We start from the raw sequence: 25,757 nt of genomic DNA on the forward strand, positions 1-25,757 counted from the left end.
CCATATATCTTAATGCTACTTGATTTAGGTTCCCGTGTCAAAAAAACTGAACTGGGATTAAATTTCATTTTCATTCGATTATTTTTACACAGTGATTCCAAAATAATAGACATTCAAATGTCCAAATTATAATTTGATGAAAATATAAAAGGTGACAAAAATGGGGAAACAAATTCTACAACTTGAACTAACGAACTTAAGCTTCTTGGTGACCGAAGAAGAACTTAAAGAGGCCTTTTCAAAATGCGATAACCTTACAGATATCAAAATTCACAAAAACTCCGTTGGATTATCGAAAGGAAGAGGAACAATTAAATTTTCCAAAATCAGTTCAGCAAAACAAGCTCTGAATACGGTAAATAATCTAAAATTAAAAGGAAGACAAGTAAAAGGTAATTTATTTGTTATTCAAAAACCACAACCTCCTAAATCAACATCAACTGCTAATCTAAATGCTCAAAATCTACCTCCTCCGATGTTAAGGCCGTCACCTCCTCCACAAAACCAGTCTAGAATTTCTCCACCTCCATTACCATCTCAGCAGAGGTTCCCACGCGAAAGATCGAGATCTCCTTTGTATCAAATGTTAGATGACAGAGTTAGAGGTGACTCCCCACGTAGACGCGAAAGAGATTACAGAGACCCATATCGTAGGGAGATTGATGATAGAGATTTTCGAGATAGAGATGACCGCCTAAGGCCATCAAGAGATAGAGATGATGATCGTGATAGGCGTCATGATAGAAGATAACTCTTTATTATTTATTATTAATACTTTTCATAAAAATTGTTAGTTGTCAACTTGATTTATACTTGAATTTTGATTTTTTATTCTCTTTAATCAATTTATAAATGAATAAATTGAGATTTTTTTCTTTTTTTGAATAATCATTTGAAATATTTCGGTTTGTATTATCATTCCCGATTTGGTTACTCGTTAGATCATCTGTAAAAGCATTAATTCGGTGTGCCCAGCCGACGATAGGTAAAACTTATTGCAATGTGTGGAATTGAAAGTTTAGAAGCATCCATTATATTAATCTTAATAGCGCTTTTTTGAGAGTGACTTATCGTCAATCTCACACCCTTAAAAGATCGTAAAAAATTTAAATTAAATTTTAAAAGGTGATCTTATAATAGTTACAGTTTTCAATAAGTTCTCTACCATCTTCGGAAGATTGTGATACCTTTTAATATCATATTTTATCGATGTCATAGATATTTATTTATGTGCAAAAACATTACGGCCTTTAATTTCGGTATAAAGGTGGCACCTGAGTACTAATAAATTGTTGCCAAAATTTATATGTAACAAAATTGACAAAAAAAAATGAATGAACCCATTCATGACCCAACACCTATTGAAATTGAAACTCTCAAAGGATTATTTTTAGAAACAGGGCTAAACCCTGAAGCAAATCTGGAATTAAAAAGAATCGCAAGCCAAGATCAAATTCAATTTTTTTATTCAACTTCAAAAATCATCTCGTCACTCCCAATTCCTAAAAACGATGAAAACTCTGATTCAAATGAATACCGTATCTTTAAAATCGCAATTTCATTGATCACAAGTTGTCTCAAACCATTTCAGAATTATGATAGAGATATAGATCAAGAATATCTTAATAGAGTCGTTTCTTCTATTCATAATAACATTTGTATCACATTTTATAACATTTTAGGGTGCCCAATAGATGAAATTCGATCTCAAGCAGCTGTTATTGCTTCACAACTTATAAGAATTGACTTAAAGCAAAAAAGGGAAGCAAAATTTGGATTTTCTCAAAAACTTATGGATGATTTTAAAAACACCAATGATAATTTTATTAAGTTAGGAGATCTCGAAACTTTTATATTATGCATCGAAGAAGATACAATTAATAAAAAAATTAGAGAATATCGAATTTTCGTCATGAATTTGTATGAAATTACTCCCATTATTTTTAATTCAAATATTTCTAAGAAAAACAAGATCATTTGCTTAAAAACTTTTCATCTTTTGTTCACAAAAATTAAATTTGAAAGAGTCAAAAAAGACCTAGCATTTAACTGCTTGACTTTATTATTAAAAGAATTCACAGCAAAGCCAGATTCTATAGAATTTTACACATCATTGTGTTCAGCTACCAAAGCTATAATCTGTTATTTGATTCCATTTATGACACAAGACATATTTGATCAATTACTCGAAGTAATTAGTTTGAATTATCTTGATGGGGAAACAGATTTGCAGTTCCTCGCAATGCGAATCAAAATTTGGAAAGCTATTATAAAAACCGAAAAAGAAATACGACAATCTAATTTTTTGCAGCAAATTGCCACTAATCTTTGCGATGGCCTTCTTGAAACGATTTGTGCCGGAGATTATTCCAATTGTGCTAATGTTGACACTTATTTGGCACAGTATGAAGCTCTGAAAGCTCTAAAAATTCTTGGAGAGATGATTCCAGAATATTTGGTTAGTAAAGCTTTCGAAATTTACTCAGAAGTTAGTACAGAAAATTCTAACCAAGTTGTTTTATCCATGTGTATATTGCAAGTTTTGATTCAAATAAATGAAATTAGTGCACACGAAATTAAAAGGCATATGGATCAAGTTTTTGAAATTTGTCAGAATCCAAATATAGATGCAAATACAAAAAATGCATGTCTTAATGTAATGCATTCATTTATCGAATGCAGATTAAATGACGATGAAAACAAAGTTGAAATAATCGAAAAACTGTTTGCAACATTCGATATCTTATTCCAATCTGGAAATATCCAATTATACTCTAGTATTTTCAAAATATTGGTGGTTTTCTTCGGAGTTTTCAAGCATCTTGACTATGATTCTTATGTGCAAGTGCATGCATCTAAATTATACGAAAAAATTGAACAGTATTTGACAATTTCTCAACACACAAACAATGTGGAATTAATTATAGCTGGATACAAATCTTTGTACGATTTTGTAAAAACTTTAAACTTTTCGGACTTCATTATGCGTATATACTCGATTTACGCACAGAAGTTTCAAGAACATGCTCAGCAGTTTATTCAAACTAGAGGAATATCAGGAGAAACAGGAATTTTTGAAGGAATTTCTCTTGTTCTGAGAGCAATCTCAGTTAAAATGATCCTCAAAGTTGAAAATGAAGTTTTCATTGATATTATAGAAATAATATTCCAAACACTTGAAGTTTCGCTAGAACCTTACTTGATTAATCTTTTAGCTCAGCTAGTTGCATGTTTGGGACCGGCTTCATCAAATTATGACGAAAAAATATGTCAGATCTACAATTCCTGTATGGAAACAAACAACCTTTTAATCATTTGTAGCTGTTGCAACCTTATTTCCATTACATTCGAAGAAGCTAACCAGCAAACCAATTATTTGAGAACTGTAGCTATAAATATTTGGGATTCGCTTTATTCCTTCTTCACAAGCAACTATCCTGGAGACTTAGAAACAGATTATTTCAACTTGATCTTACATGGCCTTACAAGCATGATTTCATTTTTGCCACCCCAATATTTTGTTGAAAAGAGAGATAATTTCTTCAATTCACTTGACTCGATCACAAGAAATATCCCTAGGTTCAAGAAAATTGACTTCGGCGATGATGATTATTTGGTAACTTTGGCACTTCTTTTCCAAGGTTACGGCAAAGTTATTGAGATGTACAGAGAAGATGAACATTCATTAATAATGGATCGAAATAGACAAAATGAGAGCTTTCTTTATGCAAATCGCCAAAGATATACAACTTTATTCAAAATTGCTGATGAAAACTTTGATTACAACAGTTCAAAAAATGCTGATAATATGGTTGCTGCTTTCTTAATATTCTTGGATGTATTGATCAAAGGAATTGGCCAATCAATTTCGCTGGAACTCAACGCCAAATGGGTTAGGAAATTGTTTGATTTTGCAAGCAGTTCTACAAATCGCTTTATCAATAATCAAGCATATCATATGAGAGAGAGATATTTAAACTTATAGAGAATGTCTATAAAAGGTACTATTAATCATTACTTTTTAACTATATTTTGACTTGAATTATCATGGGTTTTAATAATAATCATATTTTCCTACGTGTAAATTAATGTGATTTATTGTGCAGAGATCAGGTTCTGTAGAATCACCTAATTGTTAAGTGTTAAAGATGTCTCAGGATGAAAAAATCTGATGGTCATATTTGGGATCTTAGAACTGTACCGAAATTTTTTTGCATTGCTTTTTTTGGGATCATAGAGTTGAGATCTAGCTTAATGGTTGAATTATATTGGGCAGTTCTGGCTACAGTATATATGTGTGTACATAAAATTGCTGAAATTTATATAAATATGCCAATTATGTTTCATATAATAATTTATACATATAAACATATTTTAAAAACAGAATGATATCAAGTTTAGATCATTATTAAAATATGTATGACCTTTGTATCATACTCAAGAATAGAAGACTATTTTAATGAAATTCCATCATTTTATGCTGTTTATGATAATATTTTATGTTCGTTTTATAAATTATTGCATGCACACAACAAATTCATGAAGAATTTCAAATAATGGAAATAAAAGGATGCCGTTTATAAATTTTCGCCTCACGCTTGAAAAATGTTGAAGAAGAATGCGTCTTTATCAAAGTTATTGAGCATGGATCTTGATCCAGACCTTCAGAGCCCATCTGATATATCAGAAGATGTGAATGCTGAAGAAGAAAGAAGACTTCTTGAGCAATTAAAACAACAAGATCACCTAAATAATCGCGAAAGACAAATGTTAAGGCTTAAAAACAATTCACTAACAGATGAAAACTTCAGACTTAGAAGTATGCTTGAAGCGCACGGTATTGATCCGAATGGAAGAGCAATGATTAAGATAAGAATGGCCCCGTCATTCAGGGAAACTGATTCTGAGCCAGAATTAGGAAATAATGAGTTTTCGGATAAATCAGACGATTCTTGTATATCATTACCACCTCCAATTACAAAATTCGAACCATATCCACGAAATAGGTTATCTATTCCGGTTTCTATTTTTGAAAGAGAGCAAAATGATACATTTACTGCAGAAATTCAGACAGAGCCATATCAAATCGACTTCGAACACATGGGATCTTCAGTTGAACTGTCATCATCTACATCAGGATTTACATTTGAGGATAGTTCAACACCTTCCAAAGTTACCCCTACTAAATCTTCACAAAGAAGTTCAAAATCAAGCTATTCATCAGCAAAACAGAATGTCTCTGATTCAACATTCAATTTATCATCAAGCTCTGCAAATTCAACTCCAGTTTCGTTTAAATCATCAATTTCAACTAAATCCTCACATCATTCTAGCAAATCTAATAAATCTAGTTCATTTAATATCTCTTCTAGTTCAGAATTGCGTTCTTCGTCCTCAAAAAGAAATAATTCCACTACAAAATCTTCATCTTTTGGAACTCCAGTTTCAAAGCCATCATACAATGATTCATTATCAGACATTTCATCTTCTCCTATTATTACATCATCTAGGTCATCAAAGAGCTCTAAATCATCACTCGATTCTGATCAAAAATCTACAAAATCAAGCATTACATTTAACAGCTCAATTGATCAACCAAAGAAGAAATCTGAATCTTCTTATTCATCTTTATTGACTCCTTCAAAAGAATCCCAGAGTTTTGATTCATCAAATGAAATCAAAACTAAAGAATTTAATACGAAATCTAATTCTTCTTCTTCTTTCTTAGATACAACACAAGATTCTTCATTACCCAAAAAGACATCCTCATTCTTAGAAACATCTAAACAAGAAAATGATTCGTTATTATCTCTTGAATCTTTTCGTGAATCAATTAGTCAGATGAAGAAACCAATTAAGTCATTCATGAAGAAGAAAGAATCAATTGAATCTGATTCAGAATACGAATCAGAACCAAGTTGGATGAAAACAAGTAGTGGAGATGAAGAATCAGAAGAAACTCCAGTCAAGAAATCTGAAACTGTTGTCTCATTATCATCTGATTCTGATTCAGACTTTTTGTCGTCAATGAGTAAATCATCGCATAAAAAAGCTATCAGAACAAAAGTTGTAAAAGCTGATAGTGAATCTGATGAAAGTTGCAGTGAATCTCATTCAACTTATTATTCTGACTCTGATGTTTCATCTGATTATGATTCCGAAAGTGAGGAAAATATCAAAACTCGTAAGAAATCAAAGAAAAACTCAATTTCTGAATCTTTGTCTTCTTATTCAAGTGATGATTTTGAAGTTAACAGTAAGAAGAACAATATTAATGAGTACTTAAAACATGAAACAAAGAGACTCCCTGTTCAACAATCTTCTTCTTCTTCTGATTCTGAATTCTCAACATCAGAATTATTAAGTGATGATGATGACGAAAAAGAAATTCAAATGAAAAATAAGAAGTGCAAGAAATCTGATGCTAAAAAATCAAAGAAAGAAAAGATTCAGCCAAAGAAGATTAAAGCTGAAAATCAGGAAGACAATGAAATCGATATTATTGATTATATCGAAAAGAAACGCGAAACATCAAAGAAGATTCTTGATAACTTCGAATTTTTTGTTGCAATTAAATTCGAAGAAATGGATAGAATTCTTAATTATGTAAATTCAAAGCCAAACACGCCAAAACAAGAAACTCTAAAGGATAAAATGGCTCTGATAAGAGATTCTTTGAAAGATGATGTAAATAAGAAAAAGATTTTAAATTACATCAAAAAATACCAAATAGATTTTCTCAAGAAATGTAAAAACTTCCAAAAGGCTGATGCACTTTGGATGATCGAACGTGCTAAAAAGCAAATTGAAATCTCTGTTTAAATATATAATTTTTGTTTTCTATTTCCTAAATTGTTTATTTTACCATATGTTAATCACTGTTTTTCTTATCCTTGAATTGAATCGAGCTTGCTCACCCAATAAACTTTTTACTCGTTCTCTGATCGACAAAGAGCCAGAGAACAGCATCCAAAGTTATCTGAATTTCCTTCCTTATTTGAGGAACACCCAGATATCTTCAGCATTAACGAGTTACAGACATATTCTCTCATTCTTTACGGGCCAAGAACTACAACTACATTATACTAGGGCAAAATTTTTCTCTACATTAAATGAGGGACTTTGGAAAAATTTTATCCTATATGATTAATTATAGAATCCTAGGCCTTTTGGGAACCAGAAAAGCGTACATTAAGGCAATGTTCATTACGAAAATTCTCGTCGAATGAGAGATTTCGTAATGAATATTGACCCTCAATGGCTCATAGAGTAGTACAATAGTCCACTAGGGCAATTACGAATAACTAATATCGCTAGAAGCCACACTCTCCTAGCATATGGGCTGCATAGATATTGTGCATCTGGCTTGAAGAATCTTTTGACTGAAATAACAAAAATTATAATTACATACATCAATTCAAGCAAATTTGAATTCAATCAAAAATAATGTTAATTTTCGGTAGAATAATCTAATACAAAAACATTTATTAAATAAAAAATAAAAAATAAAATCTAATATTTTGGAAGTTGAGTCCTCATCAATGCAGTTTTGTACATAACGCGATTAAAGTACTTCAACGCTGGTTTAAAGCCATCATTCCATTGATGAAGCCATCTCCTTGCGTTGATAGCATCTTTTGCAAAAGTTCCGTAAACAATTGGACAAAAGAACCAATAACAGAGTATTACTGTGATTATAAAGAAGGTAGCTGCGAATCCTCTCATTGAATTTCTCCGTGAAAAAACGTTTTCAATCAATATTCCGAAATTTGCGCATGCAAATTCAAGAGGAATCAAATAATGGTAGTTGAACATTGTTCTAGGTACCATAATAAATGGGAAATACGATACAGCCCATCCAAAAGTGAATAATAAATCTCTCCAATCAGCAAATCTTATCAAAAACAAGAAAGGAACTAGAATAACTCCAGCTGTAGATGGCCAGTAAGAAGCAGGAAGTCCTGTACATGTGATTCTTCGATGACTTTCCTTTGAATAAAATAAAATTTGTTTATCTGTCATAAATGGCCAATATTCTGGATACGATTGCCAAGGATGAGGTATGTTTGATCTGAAATTGATCCTATGCATGACCTTTATCCATCGATATGTCCTTAAAAGTAAAGGAGAGTTAATTAATCTGTTTCCCCAATAAGAAGTATTAACTTTGTTGAAGTCAAACACTGTATTCTTATCTGGACCTTCCAAATAATGCGCGTTTTTGCCTGCAAAAGGACATAATGCAAAATGAAGGACAAATGAGAAGAAAAAGACGAAAGCGGCAGGAGCGAGAAGCAGAGTGGCTCTACTTATGATTGCTACTATGTCTGGTCGCTTAATGAGAATCCAAAAGATTTGAGAAATTCCATCTAAAGCAAATAAGCCAAGCGCTGTAAATTTGCAGGATGACGCGCAGCCAAGTGTGATACCTGCTAGTAGTACATGAAAATTGTCTTCAGTCCGAAGGAATAAAGAAAAAGCAAAAATATGAAGAGCCGTGAAAAAGTGTAAAATACCGTCTGTAAGTATAAATTTGGACTCTACTATCATTGATGAATCTAGTGCTAACATTATTGATCCTAATAAAGCACAAATAGGAGAAACTGCAAAATTTCTAAGAGAACAATAGATTAATGGGGCAACTCCAGCGGAAAATATGGCTGGTATGTATCTCTGTGTAATGTAATGCGTTTCATTTTTCTCATATGGTATACCTAGCTTGTAAAATCTTTGAATATCTCCTTTGTATTGTGCAGATTTTGCAATGTATGCCATAATAAGTTTTGCTAAAGGAGGGTGAATGTCGAAATGAAAATATTTTGTATTATACCACTTTGAAAAATTTCCAAAATGAACTTCATCGAAAATAACATCTGAAGGCCTTTCAATTGTCCATAATCTAACATACAAAGACACAATTGCAATGATAGCGACTAATACGGAGTCTATAAATGTAAATTCGCTACTCATGCAAATTGTTTCTGAAAAAAAAATTAAAAATTGATCAGCAAATGAATAAAACAAGAGTAATAATCGAACTGTAAATGAATTTCAAAGGAAATCCAATTTATTTTCCAAAATTCAAAACGTGACAACTCAAATTTTTTTTTATGTTTTTAGGAGGTTACGCAGGTGCAAATAAAGATATTACACCAGATTTTCTCAACGCAAGAGATGGTTCCACGTTTAGATCAGGTCGAGTAAGGAATGAATCCTCAGATACGGCGCAATTACTGAATCATTCTTATCAACCTGAGTCACCACTGGATGAAATCTTCAAGAGATCGAGCTACATCAAGAAAAGAATGCGAGAATGCCAAAGCCGCATTAAAGAACTGAAACCGATTCAAAATAAATGTTTAGAACAAAATTTTGAAATCAAAACCGACCTTTTAGCGAATGTTAGTAAGTCATCTCAAGAAATATCATCAATCTTGGAAGATATCAACAACAGTTTAAACGCTCTGACGGTATATTCCTCTCCTCAGTACCCAGACAGAGAAATGATCGTTAAAAACATACATCATTCTCTCTTTGATGAATATAAGAAATTAAATCACAAGTTTAAACTGCAACAAACAACTTTCCAGACACAATATTACAGTCGTGAGTCTCAGAAGAAAAATGAGACCAATTTATTGATCGACCTCGAAGGTCTTTATACAGGAAATGATGCACCAAGTCAGAGAACGCTAGAAACCCAACAAAGACAAAGTAATAACGAATTGGAAGAATTAGTACGAAGAGCAAGGGAAGTTCAACAGCTTTTCTCTGATCTAGCAACAATTATCGTTGAACAAGGAACAATTATTGATAGAATTGATTATAATATTTCAGAAGCTTTGACAAACGCTCAGAAGGGACACGAAGAAGTCCAAGAAGCAGAAAAATACCAAAAAGGATCGAAGATGTGGATTTGCGCAATTATTATGGGTATTTTAGTATTTATTCTTTTTATTGCAGCTTTATTTAAGTAAACGACTTAACATTATTGTATCCTGATGATTTTTATAATAATCCTATAAAACAAATATAAAATAGATAAAAATATTTTATATTTTGAAGATATTTGGCCAAAAAAAACAGAAATTATATGCATACCTTACATAACTCTAGTTTGTATTCATATTTCTTATCTGTGAATTGAATGATTTAGCAGAGAAAACAAAATTTACAATCAAATTCTCGAAATTCTTTTGCAAATATATAGTTATAATATGTAAAAACAATTTATGTACGTATAAAAAGTTTTTTAATCAACAATAAGCATGATCAATCAGCAAACTACTAAATTGAAAGGAAATTCATATTCTGAAAAGTCAAACATATCATACATATTAAAGTCAGGCAATGTATTTGGAATATTATAAGGGCATTCAATTTCATCAGGCGTTGTAGTGGGCTTTTTTAGATAGAATTCTAGAAAAGCAGCATCATGTTTGCAGATCCAGGTTACTGTCATTGACAATTGACGACGTGTTTCACGAGTGTAGGGTATGTTGTTTCGTCTTGATATATCATCACATATCTTTTTAAGTTGAGAAAAGGTATATTTCTCAAGATTAAGATATCTAACTACACTGGGGACTGAATTTCCCTTTTCCATCCTATCTGGATCGATCCAGCGTAATGTGCAGTTATATATTTCATCCTTGAACTTGACTATTTTGGTCATGATGCAATGAGAAAAATGAATTTCGTTTTCTAATTATTTGAATGAAAAAATGGAAAATTGAACCATTATTTACTATCTAGACTCAAAGACTTATTATTGATAGAATTGGCTTTGCAAATACATTATATTTTATCACATTGAATCACAAATCTCATATTTCAATAGAAAAAACCGTTTGAATTCAAATTGATGATAAAGTTTTTATTATAAAATTTGTTATTGAAAATAGCTTGTACTATGATTAAGTATATATATTATGGAAAATGACATTTGAAAGGCAAAATCTGTGAATAAAAACACTTTGAAAATCAAATAATTCAAATACTGAGAGATCAAGATGATTTGTTATGTGCCATATGTCTTAAGTAAAGGAAAAAATTGCAAATAAATCTGAAATGTGCTCAAATTCATTTAACAAAATGTTCACGGGAAACGAACTTTAAATCAAACTCTCTCAGATATGATTAAATTCTCTTCATTTCAGGTATTGAAGGTAATTTTATAATATATTATTTTTAATATAGCATTTATTTAAACACTGACAGATTAACCGTACCTCAAATGGCTTTGCCACACCTTCAGCATCTCTAAATAAAGCAAAATGCTAATTCAGCAAAAGGCGGCATTCTCGACGATTATTTTTCAATGCTGAAAGATTGTTGGAACAAAAACTTGCCTCCAAGCGAGTTTGCAGCCCTTCTCTTTAAGCCAAATACAAACACTCAACAGATATTAACTGAATTAGTTTCTTATTGTTCAACTCCCGAAGATCCTCCAGCATTATTTCTCGATTATTTAAACGAGGCTGTCATGAGAACGCCCCATATGGCAGTAGGAGTGATAACTAAGGATACTGAAATAGAAAAGCTTATTACTCAAAGGATAATTAGTCGGAATCCTGGTTCGTTTTTCGCAAATTTTCCATTTGATGATGAATGGCCAATCAAGTTTGCGTTAAATCTCCTAAGATCTCTTATTGATGACAAAGCAATATATACAATTCAACAATTATCGCTTGATTCACATTTTAGTGCGTTAATTGCAAAATCTAATATGTTATTTCCAAAAGAAATGGATGAAATACGTGAATTATTCCCTATAGAACAGTTTTACGAGTTTATTGGTTACTCAATTCCATATCCATCAAATTTACTTAAAAAAGCGATTTATATGGAGAACTCCTCGTCATCACTAATCGGTGGATATCATGATGTTCTCAAAATTGTTATTCCAAACATTTCAGCAATTTTAGGAATTCCACATTTCTTCCATTTAATCAATCTCGAGCAATTCGCGCATATTTACATACACTTTGTATACGACTTTATTAATAACCCTACGATTGTCAACGCTTTTTACATTACAGACTATTTTCCGCGCATGAGGAAATATTTTGAAACTGGAGAAACCCCAGACAAAAGAGATGGAGAGCTCCATGCAGGCGAAATCTTCAAGACATTAGATTTATGCAAGGAATACATCTCTAAAGCCGAATTTTTAGCAAATCATTCAAAAAGATCAGATTGCGACATATTATTCAATAAAGAAGACATTGAATCCCTCAAAAACCTACTCACAACGATCCCAGATACGATTGATCCCGATAAAATCATTGATTTAACGCTAATGTACCCAGCATTATCAATATCTCTGTATACAACCATTACTAAATCGATCAGCATTGATACAGCTCAAGTCTTTGCCATGTATGCCCAACAGTTACTTAATATCCATAACGATTTCGCCACATTTTTGTTCCAACAAGATTTATTTTTTGATTTTTTGAACTTGGTCATACCAGTTGTCACTGCTGTCACGGATAGATTTGCATTCTGTCCCATATGGATGCTGTTTCTCACTCTAATAAGGGATTCCTACGGTTTAGGATGGCAAAAATTAAATAATGAAATCGTCGAATTCATAAATAGCCTTGAAAACCAAGCCCTCAAGTACTTCCTTACATTGTTAATACATCTCAACCCTCAGGAGTACGAATGCCCCAAGACAGCGAAGACTCCGTTTTTAGAATGCGTAATTACGATGCAGAAACTCATTTACGACGAAGTTTCGATAGAAAGCATTGATATGAAACTTGATTCCAGACCATATCTTGCTCCTTCCCTACTTATTTTCTGCTTATCAAATCCATCAGAAGAAATTAAGAAATATTTTTCAGTCAAACCGTCTGATTTATATCTTAATAACTTGTTCATATACCATCTGATGATTTACTGCAATAAGCAACAACAGCCTTGGGTTGCAGGCTCCGAATTACCTGATTTCATTTTTATGAAACACGAAAGTCCACAAAAACTCGATAGTATCAACCAGATTCTTTCCAAGATGTTTGATAGCATAATATTCACCATTCCTCTGACATCTACCATCATTTGGCACATTGTTTGCGCTTGGAGAGCTTGGGGAAACATTTTTAGAATTACAACTTTCGTTAAACATTTATTCGGCCAATTATTATGGAAAGCGAAATTGTTGGCAAACCAACAATGCGCGGAAAACCTTTTCTATAATGTGGCCATTATAATGTGCATGGCTTTCGCTGAAGAAGAGAATTTCGTGAATGACATCAATTCTATCGTTGATTATTTCCTTGTTGAAGGTGAAAATGATAAAATTGATGGTCAAAACATCGCCGCTTTCGTGTTGATACTTATAGCTGCAATGATGAATGATGATACTGCAAAGGCATTCGATAAACTAATGGTTACATGCGTGGAAATCATTGATAAAGGTCAAAACGTTTGGAAAGTGAAATTTGCTTTGACACTTTTATCATTTGCAATCAACAATGTAAAACTTGTTGGCAAACTGGGCTTAAATGTCGAACTATGCCTTCAGAAGGCCAATGAAATGGAGTTGTTGAGTAATTATTACATAATGAAAGTAATTACACAAGAAAAATCAAAATAAGATATCATTTGTTGTTTTAAAGATTAAATATATCAAATATTGTTTTAAATTTTAAAAATTAGCATAGATTCTTCGAAGATTATCTTATTTTAAGATGTTTATATGTCTATTATGAGTGCGGATGTAATACATGAAGATAGCTTACTGATAATGTGTATTGTTTTATGAATAAAATCCCAAATATCTTGTTGTAAAAAGCTGAATATGTTTATGTGTTTGTTAAAAGTATAAATGCAAGAGGTGAAGCTAAATAAATAATATGGTGCCTAGTTTTATGTACAAAAATGGTACAGAAAAAAGATCATTATGCATAAGATATCTGTTTTTCTCTATATATATATTGACAAATTTCAATTTTTTTATGTGGAGCTTTATATATTTCATGAAAGGTTTAATTTTCAAAATTTATTTTTGAATCAACTCAACGCAATTCGTCTATTGATGAAAATAAAAAAAAATCCGTTTATCAAATGTGGCTCTCGTCGGAAGCTTTACCTGTCCCCAGGACGAGAAAGCCCATGTATATTACATCTAAAAATGGCACGCTTTTCTGTATAAAACCGGGTAAAGGTTATGTTTATCATGAAAATGCGTGGATGATTGAAAAATCTCTCAACATGCTTCACTACAAAATCGACAGAGTCGTAATTTCACCAAATGGAGCTACATCCCTTCATTTACCAAAAATATCTCCGCTTTTTGCGATACATCAAAACAAACCTAACGCTAATGTCGTTACTTTTCCACTTCCAGCAGGTAATATTCAAACATTACAAGAAAAAACAACAGACCACGGTTATGATCCTGACGGAACAAAACTATTAATTTCTCGTCCACATAATAGAGTCGACGATTTACCTTATATATTCAACTTGCAGAATAAACCAATTACAGATTTCCCTGCACACGTATTTGGTTTAGCTTGCAGTGAAAACGGCAAAATTATGGCTGTTTCTGTTGATCAATCCGTATGGATATGGCAGCAGCTACCTGAACAGCCTAATGGCATTGGATGGTGGATTGATTTAACAGCAGACCAACGATTTGGTATCAATATCAACGCAAATCATTATTTAACACAACAAGGAAGAGCTTATCACGGTTTTATGAAACCACGTCAATCATTCACATTACATCCAGCAATTGCACCAACATTACCTTCAAATTCCGCTGTTTCTTACCAAGATCTTGCTTTATTCGACAATCCTGATGAAGGAAAAGGTGTAGTTTGTCTTACAGCAGTTCTTCCTCCATCTCGACCATTCGATACTCTATATTTATTCGTATCAATTTGCAAATTTAAATATTCTTACACTCCAACTTTTGAAAGAGCCGAAGTTATGCTTCCTATTATGGAAGGTGCTGGTGGCCCATGCATATTCTGGAGTTTATGCTGCAGAATTGCTGTTGTTGCCGTATCAAGATCTGTTGTAATTTTAACTCGTGAATTACGTGTCATTAGAATCATTCCTATAGATGAAATATTCGCTTCTAAAAATGCTATGGTTGCAAATGTTGCTTGGTCTTGCACAGGACAGTTCTTCGTCATCACATCTACAAATGGAGAAGTTTGTGCAATCACAAGAAGTGGTAAAAACATGCACCACCAGATGTGCGATCTCGCTCCATTCCAAAGAGGAAAGGATGTCCCTCTAATGTTGACAGGAGACTCAAAAGATCCAAGTATCTTCGTAGTTTACACAAGGGAGAAGTTTAGAGTTCTCAAAATTAATACAGACCTTATTCCACAGACAATTGAAAACTTAATGAGCCTTCATTTCCCATTCGGAGATGTTGCTGAATTATATGACCCAGCAGTTGCTTCAATGCGCGAATGTGGATATACAAGGATCGAGAATTTTGTAAGACTTATTTATTTAACAGACTTATTCCGTATTTTCCCACTTTATTCACCATTAAGATACCATTTGATTATGATTTTCGATGAAGTGACCACAAAGCTACTCGAAGATGGAGAAGATTTATATGCGTTTCTCTTCGCTCGCTGCATTTTCAGGTTAACAGATCATAAAGTTCCAATTTACGATATTGTCGTTGAAAGACTTGAATGTGGTGAGAAGCAACGCGACCAAATACTCGGCTGGATCATGCGCGGAGAAGGAGATCGCAAGGATTGGGTTGTTTCTCTCGATAATAATCCAACAACGATCTTTTACTATGGGATGAAGAATGACGATGAAGAACGATTGAATATGTCCAAGCCAGAAGCACGTAGAAATGCTGATCTCCCTCTTATTACTAAGAAAATCAAGAAATTGGTTTTCGAAGGTTCTTATACAGACTTAAACGAGATTGATGTCGACATGCGAGTTATTTTGGAGCTCATGATCATGCTTGGATGTATCGATAGAGCCATTGTCGTTGCCAGACATAAATCCATCGCATCTGATCCATTAAATCTCTTCAATAGAATCATTGCTTTGTTCCCCGACTCCCCCGAATTGATATTCAGAGCCCTCGTTTACTGTTTACAGTTGGCTTCTCCTGATGACGACCAAATGAGAGCAAATTGCATTAAAGCATTATTAAATATGCTTAAGGCAGCAGTCGTTGACTCAATGCCAACGAGCACAAGGCCAAGATTGATGCCATTATCAAATCTCTGCATGATTGAAGAATCATTAGAAGTAATTGTTCCAAGAACACAAGAAGACTTGAAAGATTTTGCTGTTATCACTGCTTTAGCATTTTGTGCTGCGGATTACAAGAACATTGCCCTTTATATCAACGGAAGATCGAAATTAATTCCAGAAAAAATCAGAGAGCCGCTTAGAGAGCTATTTGGACTTATCTGGTTCATCAGATGGAGACAGACAGCCATTAAAGAGACTGCCAGAGTCAAACATGCAAACGATGCAACATTAAGGTTGCTTGCATTCCCAGAATTTGTAAACAAGAAGGTTGCAATGAGCCAAATTAATAATGCAGGTCCAAGGGCATTTTCTCCTGAAGCTTATGCTTTATATGTTGACGGATCAAGAAATTTCGAAGATGATCCAGCTTTCCCAAGTTATATGGCCGAATGCACTAATAGACTAAGAGAAGGAGCTTTAAGAGATGTTCAGGAGTACGCGATTAAGCTTGGCGAGAGATCTCCAAAAGATCTTCCTAAATCAAACTTGTTACTTGCCGTTTTGGTCTCTCATATGGTTCCTTGGCTGAGATGCGGTATCCCACGTGCTCTCGCTAAGTTCCACTGTGGAGAAAACATTCCAAACGAGTTATTAGAGCTCGAAGACTTCACAATTCCAGCTCTCAAGCCTAAGAAGATGGTTCTCGAAACTAAGCCACTTGTCGAAGAGCATCCAGAAGAGGAATCAGAAGATTCAGATATTCCGGTAATGGATGTTCCTCAGCCATTGCCAGAAGAACCTGTTGATTCTGGATCAGGCGAGTTCAAGATTGATAATGAACCACCTTCTTCTTCCTCAATTTCAGAGCCTCCTGTTCCAAAGAAGAAGAAACATAAACCGAAGCCAAAACAGAAAGTCAGGAAGCCAAAGAAATCAGCTCCAGAGCCTCCAAGAGTCAGACTCCTTACTCTCGATCCAAATGCTGGTCAACGACATCAATATGTTCCGCCACCTCCAAGTTACCAGCCACGCCCGATGAGATTTGGAAATGTCTGGGACATAGATCCGAATGCATGGCAGAACAGGCCAAAACCGCAGCCACAAGCCCCTCCTCCACAACCACAACCTCAAGAACCTCGTTACGTCTTTGTTGCATCGAGCAAGAAGGACACTTTCCCACAAATGGAAGAGAAATCTACATCATCCCTTTCAGATTTCGAATTCACTGCTACACAACACAGACCTATGCCTTACGCAGACCAATTCCCACTCGATGAAGAACTCAATAAACGTGTTGCAAAGGCTCTTGGAGATTACGATGACCTTCCAGAACCAGGAAACCTCGGAGACAAGCCTTCTTACAGAAGACCTCCTGTTTCCCTTTCATACCAGCCTCCGGACGTTGATATTCCACGTATCGACTTGAACAGGAAACAAGAGAGACCAAAGAAGGAAGACTCTTCGATGTCAAGTGGTCCTGACTGGAAACCAACAATCAAGAATATGAAAGGTAATAGAATTGTGGCTGTAAAGGATGATGAGATGAAAAAGAAGAAGAATCAACTTCAGTTACGTGAAATCAAACCAAAGGGAAATAATTAACCATGTTATTATTATTAATAAAAAATATTGCATTTATCTGTTTGTATTAAATATCGATTAGCACTTTTTATGAATGTATTTTCGTTCACTCAAGAATGGATAATATAATGCTGAGTGTTATTTGCTTTATAAAAGGAAAATCAAACAAAAAATTATCCCTATTAGATTGAACATTTAAGAATCAGTCAACTAACTTATTATAATGTTGAAATCATAGAGATAGAATAGTTTGTTAATGAAATATAACTCAATAATTAAAATAAAATAATTATTACATCGATTAAAACCTAATATTCCATCATAACATAGTTATATTCATAAAATTACTTAGATTACTTGATCAAAAAATTTCCAAAAAAATCTTGATTTACAGAAAATGACTAAAATAATTTATAATTTCAAATTTATTTTTTGAATTTCGAAATTTTTTTGGAATTTAATCAATCATTTTTTCTTTCATAGATCACTTAAATACGCAATGTAACAGATAGTGGATACATTTAATCAGGTTTTTGTAATTTCGATAGTTTTTTATAATGTTGACGTAAAACATACAATTTTATTTGAAAATTGAAAACATTACGGATTATAATTTGTATCATCTTAATTTTTTTTTGACTCAAGAATCCCTTTTCCATACAAAGTCAATCAGAGATAAGAAATAGAGTAAAATCTGTAATAATGCTGAATAAAATGATGTTTAGATTTCGAAACAAAAAGGTGACATATAATGGCACTGAAAACACCCCATGATATTCATCCAAAATATTCAGATCAACGATATAAACTCGAGCGCCGTCGCAAACTTGGTATTTTCACCGCTATTTTTTGGGTTATATCATGGATAATCTTGCTTTCATTCATTCCACTCTTTAGACATGTCATGATTAAGTCTTGTATTAAATTCATACCAAAAAGCAACATGAATATCGACTTCCGTTACGAAAATGTGATTCAATACGGTCATCCAGGAAAACGTTATCCCAATACGATCCAAGAAGACGATTTTGAAAAAATCTTCAATAAAACTATGATTTCTCCATTCGGTTTTGAAGAGACATGGGCGCCACCTTCTACAATTTTTGTGAATTGGCCAATGGAAGTTATTGACAAGCCAGTTATTCTTGAAGACTTTACAGTTAGCGTTGATCGTCCAGATGCCGATGAATTATAAGTAATAACCGAGTCATTTTATTTGGTCACATTTACCATAATATTTATTAACGATTCATGACGTGTTTAGCCATTAGTGCATCATTTCATACCGAATTTTCTTTTTGCGGACTTTTTTTACGAAATCGTTATTAGCGAAGTTTTTGAAAAGGAAATCGCTAATAATGCGATTCTACTGATGAATACAGCGATGAGTTCATCCAGATTAATTGTTATATACATGAATTACGTTGGAATATTATAATTATTTTTATTCCATCGATTATTTTTTTGTTTGACTAAAATATACTATATTAGTTACTTATATACAGCTATGTTTTTCACTTCATGCTCTTTAAATCCTTTGATTGATGATTTGGAAACTGATTTTCAATCTGACACGTCACTTTTTTGCCAAATTGATGACTGACAAAACATCATTTAGGGACCTTTTAAATTCTCGTAAGAGCAATCATGTCTTCTCCAAGGAGGGTGTTGATGAGGTTATGTGGAAGAAAATAACAGATCTCATCAATCACTGGGATTCGAAATCCGAATTTACAAATATGACTGTCCGTCTCCATTTTCATGACAATAAACTTGGAGCAAGTGACTTTTCTGGCGAGCTTGGTTGGGTTATTGGCTCTTATTTCTCACCAAATGATAAATCACGCGAATACTTATACCAAATGGAAGTAGCATATAGACTATTCAAACTTTCGATAGATTTACAACGCATTGGTGTCGCATCTTGCTTCGCAACATACTCAATGGATGAAGTTAAAGCGACAGAGCTCTCTAAACCATTCCATTCAATGGAATTTTCTGCTCCTATAGCTCTTGTTATAGGCATTGCATCTACAAAAGGATCTATCATTTCCAAGTTTAAAGGCTGGTTAACATCAGATTCTTACAGAGTTCCTCTTGACCAATTACTCATTGAGCCAGAACAATCAAGTAAGTTTGTAGTTGGAAAGGTTCGCGACGCTCTTACCCTTGCTACAAGAGCTCCTTCAATTGGAAACATGCAAACATGGAGAGTACTTGCAAAAGATGGAAAGATAGATTTCTACGCTGTTAGTGAAGTTCCAGAGAAGTTTTTCAACCTTGGCTGCTTTATTGCTGCTTATGATATCGCAGCAAAGGGTCTTAAGCTAAAAGGAAGCTGGAAGAACTCATCCCATATCGATATTGAAGGAGATTATGGTATTTCTTTCATATAAATTACTGTATTTTTTTAAAATATTAATTTATTGATTTAACTTTACGAACTTAACATCATATAGAAAACTAACTCTCCTTGAGCAATACATTTTAAGAACTCATAAAGGTAATTTTAGAAATTTTATTTGATAACTTTTTGAATTATTTATAAATGACGAAATTGATAAGATGAATTTAATTTTTATCGTTTCAAATCAATAAATCAGCTGGAAAATCAAGAGTAACAGAAAAGCATAGATCAAGCAATTAGAAAAGTGACAGTTCAATTTAAATGGCTTACGATCCATCAATGGGAGGCCAAAACCAGATACCAGGCTATGAAGAAGAAATTCCTAAGCTTGTTACTGTTGTTAAAGAAGAAAAATCAGATAACTGCTACACATTTACAGTCCAAAAGGAAGATCACACACTTGGAAACCTTTTAACAGATCAACTTCTTACAGAAAACCGTATTCTCTTTGCAGGCTATAGAATTGAACACCCTACGAAAGATTTAATCAAAATTAGAGTTAAAGCAAGTCAAAATGTCAATCATCCAAAAGAACTTATCGACCCTGCTATCGAAGCTCTCAAAACTAAGATCGCTGGCCTTCAATCTTCTTTCATTTCCTCTTGCCAATCATTTGATAAGAGGTCACAGAACTAATTCCTATTTACATAAATTTCATATGTTCACATTAAATAAAATATACATCGCAAAATATATAAATATGTGCTGATTTTTTAAAAATCTTTATTTGATATTTTTTTTTCTCTAACTTTGAATACAAAGCTCTTGAGTAGAGATTCATATTTTAGAGAGCACTAAAGATGTGATATCAATGGCCAACATCTCTAATTCCCAAAATATTTTTTATCATCTCATTTATAAATCAGTTTTTCAGCGAGCGTTTTTATTAATCTTAAGAACTAAAATGATAAAATTCAGTTAAACTGTAATAAACAGAAATTCATCAAAAGTGACAGCTCTCAATTTTTTGACATTTGTAAATTCTAAATTGAATGAGAAAAATGAAATAATACTAAGCATAATACAATATTCTAGATTTAATTATAATTAGGAAAAAGTTAGTTTTGAGAGTACTTTTCATAGGCATATAGAATGAAATCTTCTGAAAAATAATATCACATAAACTCATATTATTTTCTAATATATAACTATTTTATATAAAAATCAAATTCAATGATCTTAAAAGCGAAGGATAAACCTCAAAATTTACGAATATAATGAGTGGGAATATAATGCTTATCTATCATAAAACCATATGAAATATCAATTTTTGCTTTACGCCTAATTTTTGACGACAATTAGCAAAAAATGTTAAATGTTAACACTCAGTCCATTTGAATATGAAAAATAAAATTGACTTTGATTAAATGTTTTTATTTATCATGCAATTCTTCTTGCGACCAAAGATTTGAATAAAAGTTCAAAAAATAAGATAGCTTAAAAATAATATACGGTAGTGTTTACTAATAGATGAATAGTATATAAATTCTATTAAAATGGATTTGATCCAAAAAAATATAAAACCAAAAATAATTGTTATAATTTAAATGAAGAAGTAATTTAAAACGATTTTATTTATGATCAAATTTTATATATTTTTTTGGATCAAATCCATTTTAATAGAATTTATATACTATTCATCTATTAGTAAACACTACCGTATATTATTTTTTAAGCTATCTTATTTTTTGAACTTTTATTCAAATCTTTGGTCGCAAGAAGAATTGCATGATAAATAAAAACATTTAATCAAAGTCAATTTTATTTTTCATATTCAAATGGACTGAGTGTTAACATTTAACATTTTTTGCTAATTGTCGTCAAAAATTAGGCGTAAAGCAAAAATTGATATTTCATATGGTTTTATGATAGATAAGCATTATATTCCCACTCATTATATTCGTAAATTTTGAGGTTTATCCTTCGCTTTTAAGATCATTGAATTTGATTTTTATATAAAATAGTTATATATTAGAAAATAATATGAGTTTATGTGATATTATTTTTCAGAAGATTTTGTGTTCTTCTTCAAAATTTTATTTTTTTATTAAAAAGAATCTTTACAAAATATACATTTACTTTAATTAATATTTAAAAACGTGCTCTATCAAAAGTTCCAAAAATTCAATATTTTAGCTTTTCTGAGGTGTCACTTTTGACGAATTTCTGTTTACAACAAAACGACTCAAATGCAAAGAAATAAAAATCTGGGATTTATTTTATAGGTTTGGGGTTAAAAATAAGAATGAAACATAATATATTAATAACAAAAACAAGATATTAAACATTTATTACATTAAAAAACAAAAATTAATTATGGCTGAAGGTGACCACTGAGATTCATTCTTTTTCCATCTGGTATTGATTCATCTACCTGTTCACGGTTAGCAACTCTCATTGATGGCAATGCGTTGCTTAAGCTCATTAAGTAATCCACGATAAATAACTTTTCTTTGATTTCCAGTCCATCCAAGTTATCTGTATAGAACTGAATGAGGGATATAGCGTCATCTTGGAACATCTTTTCACAGTTAAGTCCAAGAGCAGGTATGTATTGGTTAATAAATCTATACAAAGATTCCTCTGACGGACGTTCGAGGAGTGGATAAGTCAAGTTATCCTCATTGGAATAGATGTAGATGTTAGTGATATTAATTAATTTTGGTAATTTTTTGACAAAATTCTTTGTTATGTCAATATATGCGAAATCAATCATAGAAGTGATATTGGCTCTGATCTTCGTAGCAACGTTCGATATCAAATCCAATAATTCTTCACTTTCTTCTTTGAGATAAACAATAAACTTGAAATCGGTCGAGTTATTGTTAATGAATTCTTCATAGTTGTGTCCTACGATCTTGTTGATGTAAGGGAAGTACTGGCGAGTTGGAATAATTTCCGACTTAAATTCGGGCTGTTTATTTCCTTTGAGAACTTCTTTGATTATGGAAACAGCGCAGCTAATCCATTCCTCGCCATATTTGACTCCAACAATTCGTTTCGTTGGGTAGTAAATGTTTTGTTTGTAATTGAATATGACTAAGTCGAGATAATCATTAAAATCATGATCAGAGAAGGATTCTACAAACGGGATTGTCGAATTCGTTATTATTCCGATCTTCTGATCTGGAAAATCTTTGAATAATTTTTCGAATATGATACCGAGTGGGATTTTCTGATCAATCTTCTTACTGACAATACCAATTGTCAAGTTATCCGAATCCATGATATCGGATTCGCTGAATACGTTGTTGTTTTTGGCAAAAGCGTATGGAAAATTGCTTAAATGTTTATCAAGCGGGACAATAACGCCATCTGAGTTCCTGTAAACAGCAAAATCATAATTACTGCCAGCTATTTCGTCCATAACATTCGAACTGGCAAAAAGTAGATCACAGGGACCATATTCCTCTGTTATTTGATATAACAATGACTTGTATTGCTCTGAATCTGTATACTGACTGATCAAAGTATAGTTGAGATTGGATAAGAATAGTGGTAAATCTTTGACATCTGATACGACTTCATTTTTCTCACATGTTAATGCTTCAAGCTGTTTCAATAACACATTTTGATCTTGTGGAATAGCAAGACGGGTGACTTCAAAGCCACTTTCCAATATAATAAGTAACGGATTCGGGATATTTCTATGTTTTTGATCTCCAAAATATGACTCGGATTTGATAAATGCAAGCGGAGTAGCAATGTGCAGCATAAAAGCGGCTGAAAATAGATTTTCTAACTCTGTATTCCTCTGATTATGATCATAGTCTTTGATAACACATAATGCGACTTTTTTAAGCTTGAAAATGACCGATTTAAGATCAATTCCGTTAACGAAGTTGATAATAGGATGCTCTATGAGAGGAGGAGCTAGAAATTGAGAAAAGCAAATCAAAGTCAAGCAGAACATAAAATTAATGTCAAATTATTCAGTGTAAACAAATCAAAAAGATTGAAGAATCGTTCTCAAAATGGCATAATCATATTTACGTAGTTTTGTTTTTATCTAATTTTTGAATGCGATTTGAGTAAATTGAAAAATCCAGCAGGTCTTTCCCCTAATAATCTAGGCAATCCAAATATACGAAGATTAAATTTCGGAAGATTTTCTAAAAATTTTGAATCGTGTTATAGACCGAAAATAGATTTTTTCGGTTTTCTCTTCAAATAATTGAAAGAATGATACTATTATAGGTTTATTATATTATATAGCATATAATCATGCTATAGCCGAAAATTATAAGTTTTGAGAAGATTGAATATAACACAAATAAATTTGAATGTAAGTTAAATTGCTTGTTGTTTTTAATAGCTATTTAATGAGAAATCCAATATTGCAAAATTCAAATTGAATGATTGAAAGAACAGAAAAAGTCATTCTTTTCAATTTCGAATATGTTTCATTGTATTTATAATTATATGGCAAATAAGATATTTAAACTTGATTTTTGAAGGAAAATTCACAAAATTGAATAAATTCAAATAATTTTTATTCAAAAATAAACTAGTTATTTGAGTTTAATACTAATTATCTATTCAAACTACAAAGTTTGTAATTTAAAATATTTTGTGAGATCAGATTGAATTAATTCAAGGTTCTTTTCAATTAATATTAATGACCATATTACGCATTTTCGAACATTCTAAACCAAATATATAAAAATGGGAGACGAATGTTAAATTTGCTAGACATGGGGGAGTTGTCTGCAAAGTTTTAGCTCTTATCTCTAACAAAAAATTAATTTTTAAAAAAAAGACCGAATACGTTTCACAGCGAGAAAAAAATAAAAGGCAAGATAGAATTTTCTAGACATAAAGAAGTTGTTTACCGAGTTTTAGCTCTTATCTCTAACAAAAAATTAATTTTTAAAAAAAAGACCGAATACGTTTCACAGCGAGAAAAAAATAAAAGGCAAGATAGAATTTTCTAGACATAAAGAAGTTGTTTACCGAGTTTTAGCTCTTATCTCTAACAAAAAATTAATTTTTAAAAAAAAGACCGAATACGTTTCACAGCGAGAAAAAAATAAAAGGCAAGATAGAATTTTCTAGACATAAAGAAGTTGTTTACCGAGTTTTAGCTCTTATCTCTAACAAAAAATTAATTTTTAAAAAAAAGACCGAATACGTTTCACAGCGAGAAAAAAATAAAAGGCAAGATAGAATTTTCTAGACATAAAGAAGTTGTCTACCAAGTGTCAGCTGTTACTTCTTCTCAATACTGATATAAAATAAAAATCTTTATTATTTATTTAACCTTTATTGTTTCATTAAACTTCATTTATTTTATATTATAGTTTTATTCTTTTAGCTACTTGTAAAATAATCTAATTTTATATCATCATTTTACCGGATTATTCTTCAGTACATCGATTGTGTATCTAAAATAATATCATTATCCTTATTCTGTTTTTTCCAAAATTCTTTTAAATATCTTTTTTGGTTAGATTACTTTATACTTTTTACTTTTATTTTTTAATTTCAAAAAAAAATTTGGTGATTGTTCTATTCTGTTACAATGTGCATTATCATATTCTAATGAATTATTCATTACATACATTTAAAAAAA

The 25,757-nt window shown here is 32.0% G+C and overlaps 11 protein-coding genes across 11 annotated transcripts, besides 5 other annotated features; 9 read left to right on the top strand and 2 right to left on the bottom strand.

Moving 5' to 3' along the window:
• Positions 1-160: 160 nt before the first annotated feature.
• TVAGG3_0385310 (RRM SF domain-containing protein) lies at positions 161-1,020 on the top strand (the record flags this gene model as incomplete). Its single annotated transcript, XM_001329582.1, has 1 exon — positions 161-751. One exon carries the CDS (start codon positions 161-163, stop codon positions 749-751), a length of 591 nt encoding a protein of 196 aa, XP_001329617.1.
• A 304-nt stretch (positions 1,021-1,324) lies between these two features.
• Positions 1,325-4,168, top strand: TVAGG3_0385320 (armadillo (ARM) repeat-containing protein family; the record flags this gene model as incomplete). The annotated part of the gene is made up of 1 exon (XM_001329583.1): positions 1,331-3,985. The coding sequence occupies one exon, from the start codon at positions 1,331-1,333 to the stop codon at positions 3,983-3,985; it is 2,655 nt and encodes an 884-aa protein (XP_001329618.1).
• A 437-nt stretch (positions 4,169-4,605) lies between these two features.
• Positions 4,606-6,822, top strand: TVAGG3_0385330 (uncharacterized protein; the record flags this gene model as incomplete). The annotated part of the gene is made up of 1 exon (XM_051232189.1): positions 4,606-6,822. One exon carries the CDS (start codon positions 4,606-4,608, stop codon positions 6,820-6,822), a length of 2,217 nt encoding a protein of 738 aa, XP_051101919.1.
• An 80-nt stretch (positions 6,823-6,902) lies between these two features.
• Positions 6,903-7,150: a mobile genetic element.
• A 156-nt stretch (positions 7,151-7,306) lies between these two features.
• On the bottom strand, positions 7,307-8,977 carry TVAGG3_0385350 (dolichyl-phosphate-mannose-protein mannosyltransferase protein; the record flags this gene model as incomplete). Its single annotated transcript, XM_001329584.1, has 1 exon — positions 7,513-8,970. One exon carries the CDS (start codon positions 8,968-8,970, stop codon positions 7,513-7,515), a length of 1,458 nt encoding a protein of 485 aa, XP_001329619.1.
• Positions 8,978-9,098: 121 nt separating this feature from the next.
• TVAGG3_0385360 (SNAP receptor protein) lies at positions 9,099-9,995 on the top strand (the record flags this gene model as incomplete). Its single annotated transcript, XM_001329585.1, has 1 exon — positions 9,111-9,977. One exon carries the CDS (start codon positions 9,111-9,113, stop codon positions 9,975-9,977), a length of 867 nt encoding a protein of 288 aa, XP_001329620.1.
• Positions 9,996-11,320: 1,325 nt separating this feature from the next.
• Positions 11,321-13,767, top strand: TVAGG3_0385370 (uncharacterized protein; the record flags this gene model as incomplete). The annotated part of the gene is made up of 1 exon (XM_001329586.1): positions 11,321-13,603. One exon carries the CDS (start codon positions 11,321-11,323, stop codon positions 13,601-13,603), a length of 2,283 nt encoding a protein of 760 aa, XP_001329621.1.
• Positions 13,768-14,063: 296 nt separating this feature from the next.
• TVAGG3_0385380 (YVTN repeat-like/Quinoprotein amine dehydrogenase family) lies at positions 14,064-17,831 on the top strand (the record flags this gene model as incomplete). Its single annotated transcript, XM_001329587.1, has 1 exon — positions 14,200-17,799. One exon carries the CDS (start codon positions 14,200-14,202, stop codon positions 17,797-17,799), a length of 3,600 nt encoding a protein of 1,199 aa, XP_001329622.1.
• A 658-nt stretch (positions 17,832-18,489) lies between these two features.
• On the top strand, positions 18,490-19,241 carry TVAGG3_0385390 (uncharacterized protein; the record flags this gene model as incomplete). The annotated part of the gene is made up of 1 exon (XM_001329588.2): positions 18,530-18,973. The coding sequence occupies one exon, from the start codon at positions 18,530-18,532 to the stop codon at positions 18,971-18,973; it is 444 nt and encodes a 147-aa protein (XP_001329623.2).
• A 130-nt stretch (positions 19,242-19,371) lies between these two features.
• TVAGG3_0385400 (putative TM nitroreductase family) lies at positions 19,372-20,211 on the top strand (the record flags this gene model as incomplete). The annotated part of the gene is made up of 1 exon (XM_001329589.1): positions 19,374-20,174. One exon carries the CDS (start codon positions 19,374-19,376, stop codon positions 20,172-20,174), a length of 801 nt encoding a protein of 266 aa, XP_001329624.1.
• A 216-nt stretch (positions 20,212-20,427) lies between these two features.
• On the top strand, positions 20,428-20,905 carry TVAGG3_0385410 (RNA polymerase II protein; the record flags this gene model as incomplete). The annotated part of the gene is made up of 1 exon (XM_001329590.1): positions 20,447-20,821. The coding sequence occupies one exon, from the start codon at positions 20,447-20,449 to the stop codon at positions 20,819-20,821; it is 375 nt and encodes a 124-aa protein (XP_001329625.1).
• Positions 20,906-21,111: 206 nt separating this feature from the next.
• Positions 21,112-21,148: a mobile genetic element.
• Positions 21,149-22,325: 1,177 nt separating this feature from the next.
• Positions 22,326-22,363: a mobile genetic element.
• A 57-nt stretch (positions 22,364-22,420) lies between these two features.
• TVAGG3_0385440 (thioredoxin-like family) lies at positions 22,421-24,101 on the bottom strand (the record flags this gene model as incomplete). Its single annotated transcript, XM_001329591.1, has 1 exon — positions 22,500-24,098. One exon carries the CDS (start codon positions 24,096-24,098, stop codon positions 22,500-22,502), a length of 1,599 nt encoding a protein of 532 aa, XP_001329626.1.
• A 215-nt stretch (positions 24,102-24,316) lies between these two features.
• Positions 24,317-25,154: a mobile genetic element.
• A 348-nt stretch (positions 25,155-25,502) lies between these two features.
• Positions 25,503-25,531: a mobile genetic element.
• Positions 25,532-25,757: the final 226 nt, after the last annotated feature.

Source organism: Trichomonas vaginalis, chromosome V, assembly GCF_026262505.1.
Source record: "Trichomonas vaginalis G3 chromosome V, whole genome shotgun sequence".
Taxonomy (NCBI): domain Eukaryota; phylum Parabasalia; order Trichomonadida; family Trichomonadidae; genus Trichomonas; species Trichomonas vaginalis.